Source organism: Oncorhynchus mykiss, chromosome 8 (genome assembly GCF_057628025.1).
Source record: "Oncorhynchus mykiss isolate SJ-2025 chromosome 8, ASM5762802v1, whole genome shotgun sequence".
In the NCBI taxonomy this organism is placed as follows: Eukaryota; Metazoa; Chordata; class Actinopteri; order Salmoniformes; family Salmonidae; genus Oncorhynchus; species Oncorhynchus mykiss.
The window spans coordinates 63,720,492-63,744,027 of NC_143029.1; the positions used below are offsets into that span (position 1 = coordinate 63,720,492).

Genomic DNA, 23,536 nt, shown 5'->3' on the forward strand with positions numbered 1-23,536 from the left:
CACAGTAAAACAAGTCCTATATTGGCATAACCTGAAAGGCCTCTCAGCAAGGAAGAAACCACTGCTCCAAAACCACCATTAAAAAGCCAGACTACGGTTTGCAACTGCACATGGGGACAAAGATTATACTTTTTGGAGAAATGTCCTCTGAGCTGATGAATAGAAAATAGAACTGTTTGGCCATAATGACCATCGTTATGTTTGGAGGAAAAGTGGGGAGGCTTGCAAGCCGAAGAACACTATCCCAACCGTGAAGCACGGGGGTGGCAGCATCATGTTGTATGGGTGCTTTGCTGCAGGATGGACTGGTGCACTTCATAAAATAGATGGCATCATCAGAGGGGAAAATCATGTGGATATATTACAGCAACATCTCAAGACATCAGTTAAAGATTGGTAAAAAATGGGTCTTCCAAATGGACAATGACCACAAGCATACTTCCAAAGTTGTGGCAAAATGGCTTAAGGACAACAAAGTCAAGGTATTGGAGTGGCCATCACAAAGCCCTGACCTCAATCCTATAGAAAATTTGTGGGTAGAACTGAAAAAGCGTGTGCGAGCAAGGAGGCCTACAAACCTTGAGTGTATGTAAACTTCTGACCCACTGGGAATGTGATGAAAGAAATAAAAGCTGAAATAAATAATTCTCTCTACTATTAATCTGACATTTCACATTCTTAAAATAAAGTAGTGATCCTAACTGACCTAAAACGGGGAATTTTTACTAGGATTAAGTGTCAGGAATTATGAAAACTGAGTTTAAATGTGTTTGGCTAAGCTGTATGTAAACTTCCGACTTCAACTGTATGTGAGAATGCTATTCATTGACTACAGCTCAGCGTTCAACACCATAGTGCCCTCAAGGCTCATCAATAAGCTAAGGACCCTGGGACTAAACACCTTCTTCTGCAACTGGATCCTTGACTTCTTGACGGGCCACCCCCAGGTGGTAAGGGTAGGTAACAACACATCCACCACGCAGATCCTTAACACAGGGGCCCCTCAGGGGTGCGTGCTCAGTCCCCTCCTGTACTCCCTGTTCACTCATGACTGCATGGCCAGGCACGACTACAACACGATCATTAAGTTTGCCGTTGACACAACAGTTTTAGGCCTGATCACCGACAACTACTAGACAGCCTATATAGAGGAGGTCAGAGACCTGGCCATGTGGTGCCAGGACAACTACCTCTCCCTCAACGTGAGATGATTGTGGACTACAGGAAAAAGAGAACCGAGCACGTATACGAGGTATACTCATCATGAAGGAATAAAGGAAATGACTTGGAGGATTTTTGTGAAAACTAATATAGTATGTTATAAATGTAATATAAATGTAATCAACTAATATAAATGTAATCAACTTTGAATATACATTACAAACTTTAGGCAAAACAAATAACTCCATATAATGTATTTATTTAATTAATATTTTCATCAAAACAAAACACTTTACAAAGACTGTTTTTTAAATCAATATACAAAAAAAGGAATAGTTTCTTATATATTTCCGTTACATTTAGCTATATATATTTTTACTCTAAAGAATAATACAAATTGAGGTTCATGATATTTCAAGCAAAGAGAGAGCAGAATCAAAAACAATTTGATGTACTATCACAAGTCACAACAGTTGGAGAGAAATATATATATACAGGTAAGCAAATTAGAATATCATATCATATTTATGACTTGAAGAACATGTTTACAAATCCTTCAACAGACATGTTTTCTGCAAATCAATGCTGGATTCTTAATTTGAACCAATGTCTGTCTGGGAGGATAGTGATGTATTTGACATTCCAGACAATCAAGAGATTCCAATGAGTGCAATCTACTTCCTACAGTGAGGATGTAATTACAATTCAATTCAATAGTTCTTCTGGGAAGGATTTCTTGTGTTGTCTTTGAGGGACTGATGGACATCTTCTGAAAATATATACATTTAAAAAACAAATTAGTGCATGATATACACATACACATGCTCAGAGGTAAGTGTCATGTTAAATATCAGTCTTGGAAAACAAGGCATTGTCTTGTTCACAATATACCTTTCCATAAAAATATTCAATCACAAAACCATGTTCTGCCTTGCAGATTGAGTTGTAAAGAGAAACTGTGCAACTATGAACTCACTCTAACTCATCCACAGTCGAAGAGTTATCAGCACGTTGAAAACGATGGTCTTCAGGAACAGAATTCTCAGGCCCAGAATGGTCAGGGATAGGAAGTTGATCTTTGCATCTAGAAATGGAAATACCATAGTGATCAATATCTTATATTATAAGAAACAAGTGCCAAATAGGGTGATATTTTTTTGAGACGTTTGATCATATCACAAATGAAGAGAGTAAATGCTCTGATATGTACCTGTGTCAAAATACCAGTTTGCTTCACATTTCTCTGAACCACCTACTGGCAAATAGAGAAAACAAATTGTTAAGTATATCGTACAGTATGGTTAGTGGCAACATTTGTAATTGTCATCTTAATCTACACAAATTATGTTCACAATGAGTGCACATACATACGCTGCACATACATATGCTGTGATTTGGCATCATCTGAAAAGTACCTTCAGTGCAATTTTCTCCTCCGAGGGCAACCTGGCTGTAGTAGCTGTCCCCATTCATTCTGGTGGCCTCTGTCTTGTTGAATAATTCCAAGTGCGTAGTAGCATTGTGTGCGCTGAAATCTGTAGCCAGGCAAGCTGTGGTATTTCTTGACTTCAAGCTGTAGTAAGATGGGTCATGTTTCTCTCCTGTAAAACACAAAAATATACATTTATTAAGAACTTGGGCCTCCATTTCTAATACCTTGGTTGGATTCAAAATAGTGGCATCATGACAATGCAAAGCATGTCGAATAAAGAATGATGTTACATCGGTTAACTAGGTCTAAGCATTTAAAAAATGAACTGATCTAACAATTTTTCAAAAAATACAACATGGACACTGATATTGGAAAAATGGTGGTAGTTGGCCAGTCAGCCAAGTTCCGATTATACAACTCAAAACTATTATCTCTCATTTACATGAATGTTTAGAATAACTACTTTAGCCTTATGCTGTGAATATGCTGATTCCACATTTAATTGAACCACCTGTAGTTCCACTCCATCATGAGACAGTTATCAAGCTAGCTGTCACATTGGATGTTCTAATGTAAGCTACATTATCATTTTCATTTGTTTTTTTAAGAAAAAGTGTAATCCCTTACCCAAAGATTGTCCCAGACATGTACCTACCCACAAAAACCTGTTTTCGTTTCTGTAACAGATTTCTTACGGGAAAATAACCAAATCATGTTGCCGAATTATATACCCCGAACATCAATTAAATCAAACATATACAAGGTCAGTGTCAGATTTATGTCTTTATCTCCTGGCCTAGTTGTCAGGTTTCTTTATGAAGTGGCATTCAAGGTAGCTATCTCCAGTTTTTACACTTTATCTGTTCCTATATGACCACTAGGGGCTGCATCTTGACTTATAGATAAACGCACAAAAGTTAGGATATTGAATTAATCATGCATTAAATTTAATGGGAGAATTTACTGAAAATGCATGTCATGCCCCATGATTTCAAATTAGGATTCAGACAGACATTACAAACCTTTGGTGATCTAAGCAGAAATACTTTGTTTGTAATAATACTGAATAATTTAAATCACGTAAGAGTAAGATTTTACATAGGATCTTTCAAATGTAGTACTTAACTGGCCTCAATAGTGATCTTTACCGCAGTTCCAAAAACAAGTTTATTGATTCCTGTTCCAGTCACTCACAGTTCATTAGCTGTGAGCAATACCATTTATCATTACCTAGCTACATCAAATTAAATCTGTAGCGTAATTTAAATAAAGATGAATATATACATTCAATTTTTGCTCAATTCTAAATTATATGTAAATATGTTCAATTCACTGAATGTACATACGAAGTAGTTTAGTATTTCAAGTAACGGCTATTTTTTGTGGCAAGATTGCAATTGACAATATTTATTTGTCATTTTAGCCAGTGAGCAATATGTGTATAATGTTTATCTAAAGTACTGTACTGTGATCTACTGTTACACCATTTTCAGATGAATTTTACATTTTCTTAGAAATACTTTTTACCCAAAACTAATAGCTTACAAATTGGATAAGATCTGCCATTTTACACTTACTTGTCATAATGAACATTTTGGTTCCTGAACCAAATGTGATCTTCTGATACTCATTCACACAATAACTTATTCTCATGCAAAAACATAACAATGGAAGGTGAAACCAATTTGTTAAAATGGTGTGTTTTGTAATTATATGTATTGTAATTATTATAATAACGATGAGGTGTAAATGTCTACCAATAATCATTATAGGTACTACAGCCCTACTTCACAGATATAGTAGCAAGTTAAATGTAAAATGTTACCAAGTTACCAATACATCATTTTTAAGATATATTTTCTATAATATTTATTGCTGCTACTACTACAGCTACAGCTGCTACTACTATCATAGACACATTATAAACTTACTTGAATGCACAATTAGTTGGATGCCATTTCCAAATGATATTTTGAATCCACTTGTCACACAGACATTGGCCTCATTACAAAAACAAACAACTAGATTTTACTTAAAATTGTATGTACAGTTTCCTCTTAGAATTTGCAAAGTTCAGAGATGTAGCATTTCAAGACTGAGGTTCTCACATTACTGATTGAGTATCGGTCAAAATAAGTTTAAATCTGCTCAGACTTCATGTATAGTTTCACACATCCTTAATTGGCTATCAATAACATGATAAAAATTAATCTGAGTCGGATGCATGTTGGTTAATGATAAGCGGCCTACATGAATAGCTGAATTGTTAATGGGGTTATAGAAATGTGTTGCTTGCAATGTTGTATAGTGTATAGTCTCCGTTAAATTATCAAATATGAATTGTTTAAACAACGTAGTACAAATGTAAATAGTATTACATAATACTATGTAGATACTGCACTTACTCGACAGAACAACACATTTTGTTCCACGACCAAAAATGATTTTGTTGAAGTTGTTATTCACACACTGATATGTCCGATTGCAGAAACAACCCAACAATATTTTGTTTACCCCACAACAAGGAACTGCCTTTATTGAAATACCAAATCTTGAAATAGCGAATAATAATAAAGTATTACTAGTAAATGGACTTACTTGAATCAATTATTAATTTTGTTCCGCTCCCAAAGGTTACTTTGTTATATCCAGAATTCACACAACACTTTTCCCCATTACATAAACCCCCCTCTAACATGTGAATTAAATAGCTTTTCCCATGAAATAACTCCTGGGCTCTGCCATTCTCATAATTTCTAATGAAGATGTTGACTAATTGATTCATTAATTGTTCAAGTTTTGAATACTTCTGTTCACAATCAAAGACTTAAAGGCTTTGTTCTCACCCACAACTACATTTTTGAACTCATAAACTGTACGCAATAGTTCTTAACTTCTTATAATGTCATTATAGTCTACTAGTTTCATTTGGTCATTTTAACAAGTTTTGATCTTTATCTTATTTTCTATCTTACTATTCATTTAACCTATAATGAATCAATTAAATGCAGAGCATTTCAAATAAAGAATTATGTAACATCAATTAAAGGTCCAATGCAGCCGTTTTTATCTCAATATCAAATCACTTCTGGGTAACAATCAAGAATGTTAAAGTGGTCAAAAAGAAACATAAATAGTTTCTTAGCAAAGTGCAGATTCTCAAGCAAGAATCTAGCTAGGACTATCTGGGAGTGTTCTGAGTCGGGAGGGGAAAACTGAAAACTGTCTGTTATTGGTGGAGAGGTTTGGAACTCTCTTTCTTATTGGTCTTTTAACTAATTTACCGCCTGGTGAAGTCACCAAAACAGGCTGGAATTTCAGGCGGTCTTTTCAAATTGCACTTACACTAAAAGGGCATTATCATAATTTTCACAATTTCACAGTATTATTCCAACCTCATGGTGTGGAAAGATATATAAAACCTAGGAAAATCTAGTTTTTGACTGCACTGGGCCTTTACCTATATATAAGCGCTTTCAAACATTAACTGATATAATCTTTTTTTTTAAATACAACATGGACAGCCTGATATTGGCAAATTGGTGGTAGCTGGCTAGTCAACCAAGTTCTTACTCTACAACTAAAAACCATTATTTCTAGTTTGCAAGAATGTGTAGGTCCAGACAAATATCTAGAAGAACAATCTTAGCTTTATGCTGTGAACATGCTGATGTGGCATTTAGTTGAACCACCTGTAGTTCCACTCCATAATGTGACAGTTATCAAGCTAGCTGTCACATTTGACAATTCCAATGTGCGCTATAATGATGAAAGTTTCTTTGTGATTTGTTTGTTTGAAGAAAAAGTGTAATAGTACTAGTCACACAGACCTTCCCACGAACAACTGTTTTTGTTTCTGTAACAAATTTCTTATGGAAAAATAACCAAATTATTTTGGCGAATTATATACCCGGAACAACAATTTACAAACACCTCATAAATCATTAACAAGGTCAGTGTCAGGTGTATTGCTTTAACACCTAACTTCTTTGGCAGGTTTCTTTTTCGTTGTATGTGTCAAACTGCTTTGCTTTATCTTGGCCAGGTTGCAATTGTAAATGACAATTTGCCTACCTGGTTAAATAAAGGTTAAATAAAATAAAAATGTATTTAAAAAATAGTGATCTTTATTCCTGCTCCAAAAATAAAGTTGATTGATTCCTGTTCCACTAACACTGCATTAACTATGAGCAATAACCATTTCTTTAGCTGACTACATCAAATGAAAACTGTAGTAGAAATAGAATATAGACTTTCACAGATTTTACATATAAAATAGTTGTAAAAATAATAATATTTTTAAGTGGTGCGATTGAGATCGAGAATATCTATTTGCAAGCTTAAATCTTTTGACAATGACACTGTCATAACAAAACATGTAAAGTTATATTATTTCAAATGTAATTCTTATTTTAATAAACACTTACGTGACAGGACAACAACTTTCGTTCCAGATCCAAATATGATTTTGAAGTTGTTGTTATTCACACAATGATAGGTCAGGTTATAAAAACCTGACCCCAAAAAGCCCGGCAAAGAATTTATTAGAAATCTAATGTTTTGAAGATCTACTTATTAGATATGCTCTGGAGAAGAACATACTACAATTAAAAGTATATTAATATATCATTACGTCATAACTAGAATTCGCAATTTTAAAAGAGATTTCACATTTCATTATCAGCAACATGATAACATTGATTTGGGTCTGATATGTATTGGTGAATGGTAGGTGGCCAACATGAATAGTTGAATTGCAATAGATTCAGTTATAGAAAGGTGTTGGTAACAATGATGTGTGATACTGATATCTAGTGATATAGTATCAAATATGAATCTAGTCAAACAATACAGTACAAACGTATCTAGTATTAGTTACTACTATGTAGATATAGTACTTACTCGAAAAGACAACAAGTTTTGTTCCAGAGAGCAAGTTTTGTTCTATTATCAATTTTATGACACTGACCAAGGTTATTATGCCATATCCAATATTTTGCCCCATTGCAAAACCTTCCTTAACAACATCCATGGGATAACTTTCCCCATGAAAACATGAGTTCTCACATTCTCAAAATGTATGAGGTAGTTCACAAATGTACGAGGTAGTTGTACGAGGTAGTTGTCAAAATTGTTAAGCAATATTTAGCACTTTGAAGTAGTATTGAAGATTTGTGTTAATACTAAAATATGTAAAGACGTGGTCCTAACATACAATTGAAGTTTTAAACCTGTCAAATGTAACTAACAGTTGTTATTTTGTCAAAATATTCCATTATATGTTTTACTTCATAATTTCAACATGTATTTTATTAAAACTTGGACATCTTTATATTCACTATCATTTTAACCTAATGTATCAATTAAGAGTCAAACCGCTAATGTGAAAATCCTAACCCACAATCTATTGAACCTAATAAAATGTTTGAACAACTTACTTGCTTGTATAATTAGTTGGGTTCCAACTCCAAATGTTATCTTATATCCAGTATTCACACAGACAAAGGCCTCATTACAAGAACCACTACCTGTTAACATGATTTGACTGACCATTTGACTATAGGCCTACAATAAGATTTATTTTCCATATCAAGTTTGGCAAGATTGTCAAAACTCTCACTGCTTAACTTATTTCTGATAAAGGTAATTACATTTTAACCTGGCTGAAAAATAAATTGTGTGTCCTGCCGAAAGTAGACTTCATCCATCAATAATTTGAAAATGTGAAAACCCAATGCATCTTAACAAGTAAACCTTATAAAGGTGTGTTGCTGCTGTCAAATCAATATATATATATATATAAAATACTCACTTATTTCAATTATCAATTTAGTTCCTACTCCAAATATGACTTTCCGGTTGTTAGCATTCACACATTGTATTAGTACTCAGCAATAACGTACCCCACAACCTATTCCAGGTTAAAATTGTGTGATAGCTTATAGAACATCCATAAATGCATCTACAGAATAATGTCCATGTAAATGGGTACTAAATGTATTTTTTAAATGTGTTTGGACAGTAGAGTAAATATATTTGATCACTATCATATTTTGTTTGTCAATTTGTTTAGAAATATTAATTCAATAAATAATTTCTTAACAGACATCCTCCACCGTATTACATTAGAAAACAAGAATTTAAGTTTCCATTGTTTTGATTTTAAAGACGGCCTGTTTTATAGAGTGTCTACGAGGACATTTACGGTAACCATATCTAAATAATGTTGAATGTTTTTGTAACAAACAAGCCTTTTTGAATGCATTTTTTAATGTACTTGGAATTTATTTTTAATACTTACCGGAATAAACTGTCATCTTTGTGCCAAGTCCAAATATAAGTTTGTTGGCTCCGTAAGTCACACTGTGTTGCATCTCTTAGCAATTACTGCCGCAAGTTAGTGTATTTTCTCATTTGAACTAAATGTACTACAAATGAGTTCACATTAGTGATTTACAAATTATAGTACAAAATAATAGTCGTTTGGTTGGATTATTTTCAAACATTATATTCATTTTTGAGTGGAGGCAAATGCTATCAACATGTGTTATACTAGTGGGATAGAATCATTTATGTTATTTTTGACAAGACCAGGGAAATATAACCATCTCCCCCAATTTAGTGTAATCAGTTTAAAATGCAGGACTTTCCACAGAATCAAAATCTTTGACTTGGACATTGATTTGGAAACAACGGTTGTATTTGATTCCAATTTTCCGAAATGTGGAATGGTGAGTGAAATTTCGTTCCTTACTAGATTGTACTGACAGAGCGGTTCCCCTTCCAAAGATCAGTCTTCGTGTCCCATCATTCACACAGTAACATATGACATAACAGAAACACTGATTCAATGTAGGGGTTGGGACCACTCATCAATGTCTAACTTTAAAAAACGTTTGTCGTGTGGGATACTGCTTTTAATCAAACTAATTAGGATCATTGATATTTTCCCTTCCAACACAATGAGCCCACTTAACATTGCCATAAATCATCCCCCTGAAGTATTATGTCATCTGTGATTAACAGAATCAACAAAGGTCAGGAATTACTCACTGGTTTCAATTATCAATTGAATTCCTTTTCCAAAAATGACCTTCCTCAGTCCAGAGTCAGTCCCACATTGCTTGGGCCTTAACCAAAAAATATTTTTTTGCTTCAATTTTAAAGCTTCAATTGTTTCAGTAAAGTTAGGTATATAAAAATGAAGTCTCTGGGTTAAACCAATTAGATATTGAATCACTTCAGTCTACGTCCAATATTTGTTTCGAAGGTTAACAATTAAAATATTGTTGATTGATTGAGCTGTAGTATAATTATTTTTCAAAACTTGAGACCAACCTATTAAATCAACAAATCTGAACCCCACATTGTTTCTTACTTGTCTCTACAGATAGTGATGTTCCACTCCCAAAGATGAGCTTTCCCACTCCAACATTCACACACTAAAAACTGTCTCAGCAAAAACGATCACAGAGAGACCAGAGTTACCATGGAGTGATCACTTTTAACGATGTAATTGATACTGACAACCATTCTTAAAACGCAATACATTTATGATGATCTACACCACTATCTTGTTTATGCACTTACTTGAATTGACCGTCAACTTTGTTCCCTGCCCAAACACAACTCTGTTGACTCCGACAGTCACACAGTGTTTGATATGTAAGCAAATACATGATTAGGATTTTAGACTGTCAGGATTGGTGAATTTAGTATATATTTTAAATGACACTAAACTTCTCAGAATATAAAAACTAGTATCAACTGGTTTCTCAGATATCATTTTAACATCCACCCTTTGCAATTGCCTATTTTATGCCAGGTATGCAATGTTGCTTTAGTTGTCTTCTGCAACCCTACTGTATGGTCTTTCAAACCAAAGCCACATCAACTAATTAAATACATTTCAACATGATTTCTTACTTGTTTCTACAAACAGCGATGTTCCACTGCCAAATAGGAGGCTGAGGAAATAGGTGGGGCAAAACTATGACTGTTATTTTTATGTATATTTCAACTTAAAAATATGAATTATCTAGTTTTTTCAACTCAACTTTATTCTCTGAGTTGCCATGACTTAAACACATATAACTTCTGTATAACTTCCATTTTTATTTTGAACCAATTAAGTTTTTACAGGGCAGATTACTAGATACTACATAGTCTGTGGTGTAATGGCTATTTGATGCAGCAATGTTTGCAAATAACATACATTGGCAGCTATCCTAAAATAATTGCCTAAAGTATGTGCATGTGTAGTTTGTGCATTTTTATGTGTAGTTTGAGCATTTACTTGAGTTGACATTCAACTTTGTTCCATTTCCCCAACATTATCACCTAAGAGTAAGGTTTTACATAGGATGTTTGAAATGTAGTACTGGCCTCAATAGGGATCTTTACTCCCGTTCCAAAAATATGTTTATTGATTCCTGTTCCAGTCACACAGTGCATTAACTGTGAGCAATAACCGTTTCTTTATCTAGCTTCATCAAAGAAAACTGTAGTAAAATGTAATGAAGAGATTTTCAAAGATTTAACATATAAAATAGTTTTGTATCTAAAAAAGTATCATATTTTGAAGTGGTGCGATTGCAAAACGACGATATTTATTTCAATGTTTAAATCTATTGACAACGACACTGTAGTCTGATGAAATATCATATAAAACTAAACATATTAAGGTTTATTACTTAAAATGTTATACTTATTTTAATATACACTTACTTGACAGCACAACAAGTTTTGTACCAAATCCAAATATGATTTTGATATTGTTGGTATTCACACAATGATATGTCAGTTTGCAAAAACTTAAATACTTAACTGCAACTTAATATTTTAAAGATCTACTTATAAGATATGCCCTACAGAAGAAAATGTGCGAATTACACTAATATTAATATAATAATTGTATTATAGTATTTGTAAAGTTCAGAGAGATTCAGCATTAGTATTTGTCAAAATAACTCAGACTTCATGTATACTTTTCATGTATACTTTCTCTGTGACTTCAAGGTATTACTATCAGGAACATGATAATAATGATTTGGGTCTGATGCGTATTGGTTAATGGTTGGAGGTCTACGTGAATAGTTAAATTGTTCATTGATATATACATGTGTTGCTTACAATGCTGTGCAGTGTGTAGTCTACTGATATCTAGTGATATAATATTAAATATGAATGGGTTTAGACAGTACAAATATACAGTAGCTAGTATTACTTCTTGCTATGTTGAAATTGCACTTACTCGACAAGACGACAACTTTTGTTCCAGATCCGAATGTTATTTTGTTTAAGTTGTTATTCACACAATGATATCTCTGGTTGCAAAAACAACCCAACAATGATAGCTGTTTAACGGAAATTCCAAACTGAAAATTGATGATTTAAAGATCTAGTAGTTTAGAGATGTGAACAAGAAACCTCATTCGATCAATAGTTATGATTAATCTTCTAATAGTTTTTTCAACTGGATTTGGTAACACTTCTGTAGTAACAATGTAAGTGCACTAGTAACAGCATATCATATCATTAACATGTTGTTAAATAGTAATTTAGTGATTACTTTATAATTGCATAGTAAGAGTAACACAGTTATCCCACAATAAGGAACTGCCTTTATTGAAATATCGCATCTTGAAATATAAAATAATAGCATATCTAGTCAATTAACTTACTTGAATCTATTATCAATTTTGTGCCGCTCCCAAATGTTATTTTGCCATATCCAGAATTCACACAACACTTTGCCCCATTGCATAAACCTTCCTTAACAACACCAATGGGATAATGTTTCCCATAAAAACACATTCTCAAACATGTAGAAATGCTGTATGAGGTGGTTCACTAACTTAGTAAGCTATGTTTTACACTTAAAAGTAGTATTGAATATTTGTGTTCATACTCAAAGACAAAAAGGCTAATTCCATTATATGTTTTACTTTGTCATTTTAACATGTTTTTTTCTTATGATTTGGAGATCTCTATTTTCCCTATCCTTTTAACCTAATGCATTAATTAAGAGAAACCGTTCATGTGAAAATCCTAAAACACAATTTATTGAACCTTATAAAATGTTTGAAACAAGTAATTTTGCATACTTTTCATCAACTTACTTGCTTGTATAATTAGTTGGGTTCCGACTCCAAATATGATCTTATTTCCAGTATTCACACAGGCAATGGCCTCATTACAAAAACCTTACCTGTTGACATGATTTGACTAACCATTTGATCATAGGCAGTAAGATTTATTTTCCATATACAGTAAGATTTATTTTCCATATATATTTTATCAAGATTGACAATACTCTTCCTGCTTCATTTATTTCTGATAAATGTCATACAATTTTAACCTGGCTGAACAAGTTCCCAGCCCAAAGTGGACTTTGTTCCATATATCATTCACACAATTTGAAAATGTGAAAACTAAATACATCATAACAAATAAACCAAGAAATTGTTTGTTGCTGCTGTCAAATTATACTTATTTGAAAAATACTCACTTGATTCAATTATCAATTTAGTTCCTGCTCCAAATATTACTTTCCAGTTATTAACATTCACACATTGAATTAGTATTCAACAATAACTTACTCCACAGTTTACTCCAGTCTATAATTGTATGATAGTTTATCGAACATCAATAGATGCATCTATAGAATAATTTCCAGATAAATAGCCACTAAAAGTATTATACTAAATTTGCTTGGACAGTGGGTAAAAATATCAGATCACTATCCTATTTTGTTTGTCAGTTACAACCTGGCTGAATAATAACTTTTATGCCCTCACCAAAGTAGATGTTATTCCATCCATTGTTCACATCATTTGAAAGTTTACATGCCAGCTGCATCACAACAAATGAACCAACAAAAGGTTTATTGCTGCTGACAAATTCATATTATTAGAAAAAATACTCACTTGTTTCAATTATCAATTTTGTTCCTGCTCCAAATATGACTTTACGGTTGTTACCATTCACACATTGTATTAGTACTCAACAATAACCTACTCCACAATCTATTCCAGGTTATAGTTGTGTGATAGTTCAGATCACTATTCTATTTTGTTTGACTATTTCTTTTAAACATATTTAATGAAAAGTTGTATTTCTTAACAGATAGCATTCTTTGTATCGCTTTAAAGAGCAACGAATTGAGTGTTGATTGTTTTGATTCTTACTTTTCCCTGTTCATAGATCTCCTTTAGAAGATTTTGAGATTGTACGCTTTCTAGAGTGTCTATGAAGACATTTACATCAACCATGTGCAAATACTATTATGCTAAATGTTTACGTAACAAACACGGCTTTTAAGAATCAACAGCCTCTTTGCGAAAGAGGTGAAAGATAGTCTTACTAGATTCTACATTTAGATGTGTTCCACCTCCAAAGATCAGCTTCCACGTTCCATCATTCACACAGTAAGTATGGCCAATCAAAAAAACACTGACACCTTTGTGCATTTTTACATTCCATTTTTGTATATCTTTTTGATGTTCAGTTGATTCTGTTTGGAATACTTACTGGAATAAACAGTAATCTTTGTGCCAAGTCCAAATATAAATTAGTTGGCTTCATAAGTCACAAGGTTGCATCTCTTAGCAATTACTGGTTCAAGTTATTATGTCATTTAAACAAACTGTATCACAAAGGATTAGTGACTTACTAATTATAGTAGTTTGGTTGGAATATTGTCCAATTAAGAGTACATTGATTCATCTTTGGGTGTCTAGACGATAAACATGTAAAACTTACATGTTAGTAGTGGGATACTATAATTGGTGATATTTTTGACAAGACAAAGCATATCAAATATATTATGTGTATAATCAGCTAGAAGCACTCACTTGTCTCAATGATCAGTTTAGTTCCAGATCCAAATAGGAATTTCTGGGTTCCAGACGCAGTCACACAGTACATCAAGCCTGACCAATAACCATCTTCCCCAATTTAGTAATCAGTTAAAAACACATGGCTTGTCACAGAATCAAATTTTTTTAGATGGACATGGATTTGGGAAGCATGGTTGTATTAGATTCCTATTTCAAGGAAAATGTCAAATTCCACTAAATATAGATGTACATGGACTTCAAGCCAATGTTTCTTCTAAATGAACATTTCCATAAATGTGAAATACATGACATTTGTCTCCTTACTAGATTGTATTGACAGTGTTGTTCCAGTTCCAAAGTTCAATCCTCGAGTTCCATCATTCACACAGGAACATATGGCATAACAGAAACACCATTTCACAATGTTTGGGGTTGGTACACTCATCAATGTTTTAATTGTAAGATAATGCAGTCATTTTTTTATGGATTTTTTAAACAAACTAATTTGATGACTTTGCTCACTCTTGATTAAAGTACATTTGGTGTCTCAGCAATTGTTGTCACCAGACATGTATTATGACAGTCAACAGGATGTTGACCTCCACTATCTACAGTTGCGCCACGGTCAATGCGCTCAAGCTAGTAAATCAATTAATCCTAATACTTAAGCCTAGATTTAATGTCTTACTTGTCTCTACAAATAGTCATGTTCCTCTCCCAAAGACGAGCTTTCCCACTCCAACATTCCCACTCTAAAAATAGTTCAACAAAAACAATCACAGAGACCAGAGTCCCCATGTGGCGACTACTCTTAATGGAGTTATTGATAATTGATAGCTTATTTTTTTTGTGTGCAAATACTGACAGTCATTCATTAAATGCAATACGTTTATGATAATCCACATCACTATCTTGTTTATGCACTTACTTGGATTGACCGTCAACTTTGTTCCATGCCCAAAAACAACTCTGACCCCAACAGTCACACAGTGTTTGTTATCTAAGCAAATACATGATTAGGAATTTGGAGAATGAAGTCTATATTTCAAATGACACTCAACTTGTAATTGCCTATTTAATGCTTCAGTTGTCTTACGCAATCCTACGGTAAGTCTTTCAATTCAAATCCACATCAACTAAATTGCATTTCAACATGGTTCCTTACTTCTTTCTACAAACAGCGATGTTCCACTGCCAAAGATGATCTTTTCTACTCCAACATTCACACACTAAAAACAGGCTGAGCAAAATCTATCACTGTAAATGTTTTAGATAGTTGAACTTGACTTAATGTTAAGTTGGATGAACTTGTATATTATAATGTCGCTAGTACTTTATGGCCTAGTTTTGTCAACTTAACTTGGTTCCCCGAATTGACAACTTAAACATTTAGACAGCCAGGTAACTTCTGTTTTTACGTTGAAGCAATGCAGTTTTTACAGTGCAGATTACCAGATGCTACATATGAGTAGTTAGTGGGGTTATGGATATATGAGATAAAGTATTAGTATCTGTTTTTGGCGCATATTATAAATTGGCAGCTAAAATATGTGACAGTGTGTAGTCTGTGCATTTGTATGTGAATCGTCAGTCAACTTTGTTCCATTTCTCCAACACTACATTAATATTAAAATAATTGAACTAACTTGAGTCAACAATTAATTTTGTGCCTGATCCAAAGACGATTTTTAGGCCATCAGTAGCCACACAACTAGAACCCACATTACATAAGCCTTGTGACAAAAGACTAGTTAATCTTGTTTTATATACTGTTGCTCCGTTCATTCCAATATTCATACGTTTTCATAATGTTATGTTGCAGAACCATGATTAATCCAATCTTTTAAATTGCCTTTGCACTTACGTGTGTCAACAGTCAGCTTTATTCCTTGACCGAATATGAGTTTGTTCGCACTTGTCACACTGTGCTAGATCCCTTAGCAATTACTCATAGAGTACTACTCATATAAATATATCAGATTGCATACTTTGACTTGGTTTACGTTAGTGCACAACACTATGGGACTCATTCAAAAATGTAATTACCTGGATCATTCAATAGCCATGTATTTATCTTAATTTAACATCTTGTGATCTGTTGAATCTAGTACAATATTTAGAAGAAAAAAAATGTACTTACTGGATTTAATTATTAATCTTGTGCCTGTCCCAAAGACAATCTTGTAACCACCTCCAGTAGTCACACAGTATGAATTCACATTACATAAACTGTACAGGCTCTATGTTGACAAGTTAGAGTCAATTTGACCAATTCAGGAGATGTAAGTAAGTTACAATCCAATCCCTTAGAAGGGACATTAGTTTTCAATTTATGATTTTTCAACTCTTGATATGGAATTTTATTTTACTACCTCAATTGCCCGAAATGAAATGGGCCCCACATCTGATTCTGGCTACTGATAGTTTAAATAAAATATGATAGCACAGTATCAATTGGCTCAAACAAATAACAGGTGTAACAGCTGAAGTACCTTGCAACAACATGTTACTACACTGTAATTGGTGTCTGCCTGTGTAAATACTATGTAAACAGGCCACCTTTAAAATATATATATATATTTTTTTATTTTTTTTATTTATGAACTTACTTGAGTAAACTATTAATTTTGTGCCTGTCCCAAAGATGATTTTGTTGAATCCATCAGCAGTCACACAACATGAACCTACATTACATAAACCTTTAGCAAAATACTAGTTCATGTTCTAAGGCTAAGAGCATTTCACTGAAAAAAAACACTGAAACTCTTTACACAGTTTAGATATTTTTTTATGAACTTACTCAAATCAGCAGTAAATTTAGTGCCTGTTCCAAAAAGGATTTTGTTGAATCACTGCGAAACAGACTGTAAATGGTAACACTGTGTGGATCAGTTTGACATGATTTTATACACATTTGGGTCACTTTTAAATGGCTCTTTAAGATATGGATTTGACATCAATTGTATATTCATCCATATTTCCTCATATTTGTCCTATTTGCCTCCTTTTAGCCTTGAACTATAACTATGAATAACTACCTTTTCTGACACAGATCTTTTCTGTCAGCTTCAACCACATGTAATTCTAAGTATAAAGCTAGAACTACAAGTAACTGTCATCTCATCTAAGTCATGTTAGCCAAATGATTGAAAGTTTATGTTGATGCGATACCATAGAGTAGGCTATTTTAGAGTACTTCACCTCAGTTCAGACTACCCTCCTAAATGGATTTGAATTGAAAATGAACTTACTTGAGTTAACTATTAATGTTGTGCCTGTCCCAAAGATGATTTTGAATCCATTCGCATTCACACAACAAGAACCGACACAACATAAACCTCTTAGCAAAATAATGTCCTCATCTGCTATTGAATTGATTTCTTCGCTGAAACAATACCTTGCATATAGTCAGTTACAACTATGTGGAACACTCAACAGAAAGTTTGATTATGGTACCATTTTGAAAGACTGATTTTACACTTTTGGATCACTTTTCAAATCTGAATCCTTTTGCATTTCAATTAATTACCTAATGATTTAATTTGTCCAAGCGATCTTTAACAGATTATTGAAAATGAACTTACTTGAGTTAACTATTACTTTGGTGCCTGTTCCAAAGATGATTTTGTTGGCTCCAAGAGTCACACATCAAGAACCCACATAGCATAAACCTAGAATGTCTTCTAATAAGTGGACGATTGACTGAAAGAATACCTTGAAAATGGTCGAAAGTATGATTATTTTGTCTTTATCTGAATTGCAGATCTGTAATCTACTTGCAATGATGTAAGATATCTATTAAACCATATTCTGCAGCATTTCATCATAATGATGACACATTATTTACATATTTATTAATTCCATTGTTTAATTTTTGTGAGTGTATTGTTAGATATTAAGTCACTGTTGGAGCTAGGACAAGCATTTCATTACACCCACAATAACATCTGCTAAATATGTGTATGCGACCAATAACATTTGATTTGATTTGGATTAATGTTCACAGAAAAATAATCAATGCCACTTCCAGAGGTCCTCTTTGGAGAACATTTAGGAAGCTGTAAGACATGGCATTTAGAACTCCTAGGGCTTAATTATACCAGTTTACAACACATATATGTACTGTAAGTAGTCAGACTGAGACAATTTTAAATTGAAGGATTGTTATAAGTACGAGCAACAGTATTAATATCTTCTTTTAAATCTTACTTGATTCCACAAAAACTGTTGTTCCACTTCCAAAGATCAGCTTTTGTCCGCCAATATTCACACACTAACTAAAGGCTTAACAAAAACAGCAGACCCCCAACAGCAGAGCTTCTAACGCATCATAATCAATATTCACATACAGTGAATAAACTCTTGTATCATTTGTTGTTGTATTCTTCTTATTGTATTCTTAAATGATTCAACTATGATTGATCTTACCATTTAAAATGTGTTTTTACTTACTTGAGTTAATGATCAGCTTTATTCCTTGACTATATTAAACCAATTAGATATTGAATCAATCTTTAGTCTGCATCCAATATTTGTTTAGAAGATTGACAATTAAAATAATGTTGATATTTTGAAATACCAAGTACTATAAAAGTATTACTAGTAAAATAAACCAACTTACTTGAATCAATTATCAATTTTGTGCCGCTCCCAAAGGTTATTTTGTCATTTACAGAATTCACACAATACTTTTCTCCAGTACATAAACCCTCTTGTACAATGTGAATGGAACAGCTTTTCCCATTAAAGCACTCCTGTGGTCTGCCATTCTCAAAAATGCATATATTTGGATGAGGTTCTTCACTAATTGATTCATTAATCGGTCAAGGGTTGAATACTTCAGTTTACACTCAACGGCTTAAAGGCTTTGTTCTCGCCTACAATTAAAGTTTCAAAGTTATTAATCGTACATAATAGATATTAATTGTACATAATTGTACATCATATATTGTCATTATACTTGATAATAGTTTCATTTGGTCATTTTAACAAGTTTTGATCTTTATCTTATTTTCTTTTTTCACTATCCTTTTAACTTATCACAAATCAATTAAAAGTTAAAAATGCTCATGTGAAAACCCTTTTCGACAAAATGAAATTAGTGAAGGTACTAGCATCAATCCATTTTTTTTTCAACTTACTTGCTTGTACAATTAGTTGGGTTCCAACTCCAAATATGATCTTATATCCAGCATTCACACAGACAATGGCCTCATTACAAAAACCTAATCCGTTAACATGACATGATTGAACATTTGATCATTAAGATGCATTTTCAATATCTGTTTTGTCAAGTTAACATGCTCATTGCTTTACAAACATGATGATAAAAGTAATACAACTGTATATTACAATCAGCCCATCCCAACGTAGATTTTGACCCATCTATCATTCACACATTGATAAAGTTGTAATACTTATGTTTTTTAATAAGTAATAAACAAACAAAAGGTTTGTTGCTGCTGTCAAATGAATGTTTAATTCAAAAAAGACTCACTTTTTTCGATGATCAATTTAGTTCCTGCTCCAAATATGACTTTCCAGTTGTTATCATTCACACATTGAATTAGTACTCAACAAGAACCTACTCCAGGTTGTAATTGTGTGATGGTTCAAAGAGCATCCATAAATGCATCTGCAGCATCATTTCCATATAAATGCTCACTAAATGTATTATTTATTATAAGTGTTTAGACAGGGGGTAAATATATCAGATCAGAGGCCTATTTAGTTTGAACATTTCTTGAAACGTTTAATGAAAACACTGAATTGCTTTAGAAAGCAAGGAATTGAGCCTACGAGGACATTTACATCAACCATATCTAAATACTGTTGACGGATTGTGTATCAAACAAGCATTTTAAAGTATTGACTTTCTCTTGTTGGAAGAAGTGAAAGATCATTTTTGCATTCCTTTTTTGTACATATCATCTTTGTGCCGAGTCAAAATATATGTGTTTGTCTCCACAAGTCACAGTGTTGCACCTCTTAGAAATGACTGGTAGAAGTTATTATGCAATTTTAACAACAATGTATTACAAAGGAGATAATATAACTGATCTACAGTTTATAACACAAAATAATGGCGGTTTGCTTGGATTACATTGATTATTTAGGTGTCTGCACTGTAAATATACAGTATAAACATATTATAGTAGTGGGGTACAATTTGTGTTATTTTTTACAATAGAAAGTATATACAGTATCTCCCGTGTATAATCAGCTAGAAGCATTCACTTGTCTCAATGAATAGTTTAGTTCCAGATCAAAATAGGAATTTCTGGGTTCCACACTATACAACAAGCCTGACCAATAACAATTTTCACCAATTTAGTAACTATTAATTCAGATTAAAATGAAGAGTTTTTCACAGAATCTAGAAACTATGGTTATATTTTATTCCTATTAGGCTACCTGGGGAAACCTGGGGCAGCAGGTAGCCTAGTGGTTAGAGCGTTGGGCTAGTAACCAAAAGGTTGCAAGATCGAATCCCTGAACTGACAAGGTACAAATCTATTGTTCTGCTCCTGACCAAGGCACTGTTCCCTAGGCTGCCATTGAAAATAAGAATGTTCTAAACTGACTTGCCTAGTTAAATAAAGGTTTAAAAAAATGTAAGTATCAGATTCAACAATTTGCTTCTTCTAAGTAAAGATTTCAGAAAATTGAAATAGTGAGTTAAATTAAGTTCCTTACTAGATTGTATTGACAGTGTGGTTCCCCTTCCAAAGATCAGTCTTCCTGTCCCATCATTCACACAGTAACATATGACATAACATAAACACTGATTCACTGTTCACTTAGGACTACTCATAAATATTTAACTTAAACATTTTTGTGAAGTGGGATACTGTTTTTGGGTTATTGATATTTTCCCTTCCAACACATTGAGTTCAATTATCATTGCCATAAATCATCAGCATCATATGTGATTGACAGAATCTGACAATCCATATTCCTAATCATGTATTTGCTTACTGGTAAATATCAAACATTGTGTGACTTTGGAGACAGCAGGTCAGGAATTACTCACTGTTTCAATGATCAATTTAATTCCTTCTCCAAAAAGGACCTTCCCCAGTCCTGAGTTAGTCACACAATGATTGGGGCTTAACTAAAAATGTATTGTTTGCAGCCTGTATACTGTAATAACGTTAAGTATATCAAAATGAAATCTCTGAATCAAACCAATTGCATATATAACCACTCTTCAGCCTATGTCCAATGTGTAAAATAGCCTACTCATTGGTATCGCATCAACATAGCCTATTGATTGAAAGTTCAACATGACTAAGATGAGATGAAAGTTACTTGTAGTTCTTGCTTTGTATATAAAATGGCATGTTGTTGAAGCTGACTAAGATCTGGACTGTTGCTGTGTCAGAAAAGGTCCTTCATAATTATTTATCAAGGCAAAAAGGAGGCAAATAGGACAACAACAAAAAAAATTAACTGTTGATTGATTTCATATTTTTTGTCTTACTTGTCTCTACAGATAGTGATGTTCCACTCCCAAAGATGAGCTTTCTCACTCCATCATTCACACACTAAAAACAGGCTCAACAAAAATGATCACAGAGAGACCAGGGATACCAAGTAGCAACTACTCTTAATTGTGTTATTGCTATTTCATAGTGTACTTTTTGTGTGAATACTGAAAGCCATTCTTAAAACGCAATACATTTATGATGATCCACACCACTAACTTATTTATGCACTTGCATGAATTGACCGTCAACATTGTCCCATGCCCAAACACAACTCTGTTGACTCCAAAGTCACACAATGTTTACCAAATACATGATTAGGAATATGGATTGTCAGGATTGGTGAATTAAGAATATATTTCAAATGACACTGAACTTGTTGGAATAGAAAAACTATTTTTCTCAGACATCATTTTAACGTCCACTCTTTGTAATTGCGTATTTAATGCAAAGAATAAATTGCTGCTTTAGTTGTCTTCTGCAACCCTACTGTAGGTATTTTCAATCAAAGCCTAAATAAAGACATTTCAACATGGATTCTTACTTGTTTTTACAAACAGTGATGTTCCACTGCCAAATATGAACTTTCCTCCTCCAGCATACACACACTAAAAACAGGCTGAGCAAGAACTATCACTGTCATTATGGATAACTGTTATGGATAACTGATGCAGTAATGTTTGCAAATACTATCAATTGGTAGCTATCCTAAAAAGGATTGACAATGTATGTGTATGTGTAGCTTGTGCATTGGTACGTGCAGTTTGTGCATTAACTTGAGTTGACATTTCAACTTTGTTCCATTTCCCCAACATTACATATATGTTTTATTAAATGAACTTACTTGAGTTGACTATCAATGTTGTGCCTGATCCAAAGATCATTTTTAGGCCATCAGCAGTCACACGACTAGAACTCACATTACATTAACCTTCTGGCAATAGACTAGTTCATCCTCTAATAATGCTACACTTTAACGGAAAAACACACTGAAACTTGTACACAGTAATTGATTTCAACAATATTAGAGCAAGATAAAAAAAAATGGACTTACTTGAGTCAACTATTAATTGTGTGCCTCTCCCAAAGATAAGTTTAACATTGCCACCAGTAGTCACACAACATGAACCCACAGTACATTAACTATAAAATACTTAGATTTATGGATCCTTCAACTCAACATTTGATTTGGAATCACATTATTTCCCAGTAAGTACATCTTGTTGTGAGCCTTTATGTTACCATATCAATAAGATGACAAAATGACTTGGTGTGTTGGACCGAAGGGACAAATTAAAGACAAATTATTGATGTAATACTTACTGGTTTCAATAACTAGTTTGGTCCCTGTTCCAAAGATGACTTTCCTACTTGTTTGAGTCACACAATGCATCTGCCTTGAACAATATCTATGAAGGACCTTTTCTTACACAATAACAAGACAGATCTTAGTGAGCTGCAACAATATACAACTAAACAAAGCTGGAACTACAGTATTTTTGTTACATTCAAATAATATTTGGGTGATTATTTTGTCTTGATTTTAAATTGAGGAACTGGTTATACGTAAATGCTGTTGTTCCAATTCCAGTATGATCAACATTAGTAGTCCTGTT

General features: G+C 33.3%; 1 gene segment (V, D, J or C); it reads right to left on the reverse strand.

The window, feature by feature from the left end:
• Positions 1-1,404: 1,404 nt before the first annotated feature.
• On the reverse strand, positions 1,405-23,234 carry LOC110530298 (M1-specific T cell receptor alpha chain-like). The segment is given in 5 exon segments: positions 1,405-1,930; positions 2,138-2,245; positions 2,372-2,413; positions 2,577-2,762; positions 22,765-23,234. Coding segments are annotated over 4 exon segments (375 nt in total).
• Positions 23,235-23,536: the final 302 nt, after the last annotated feature.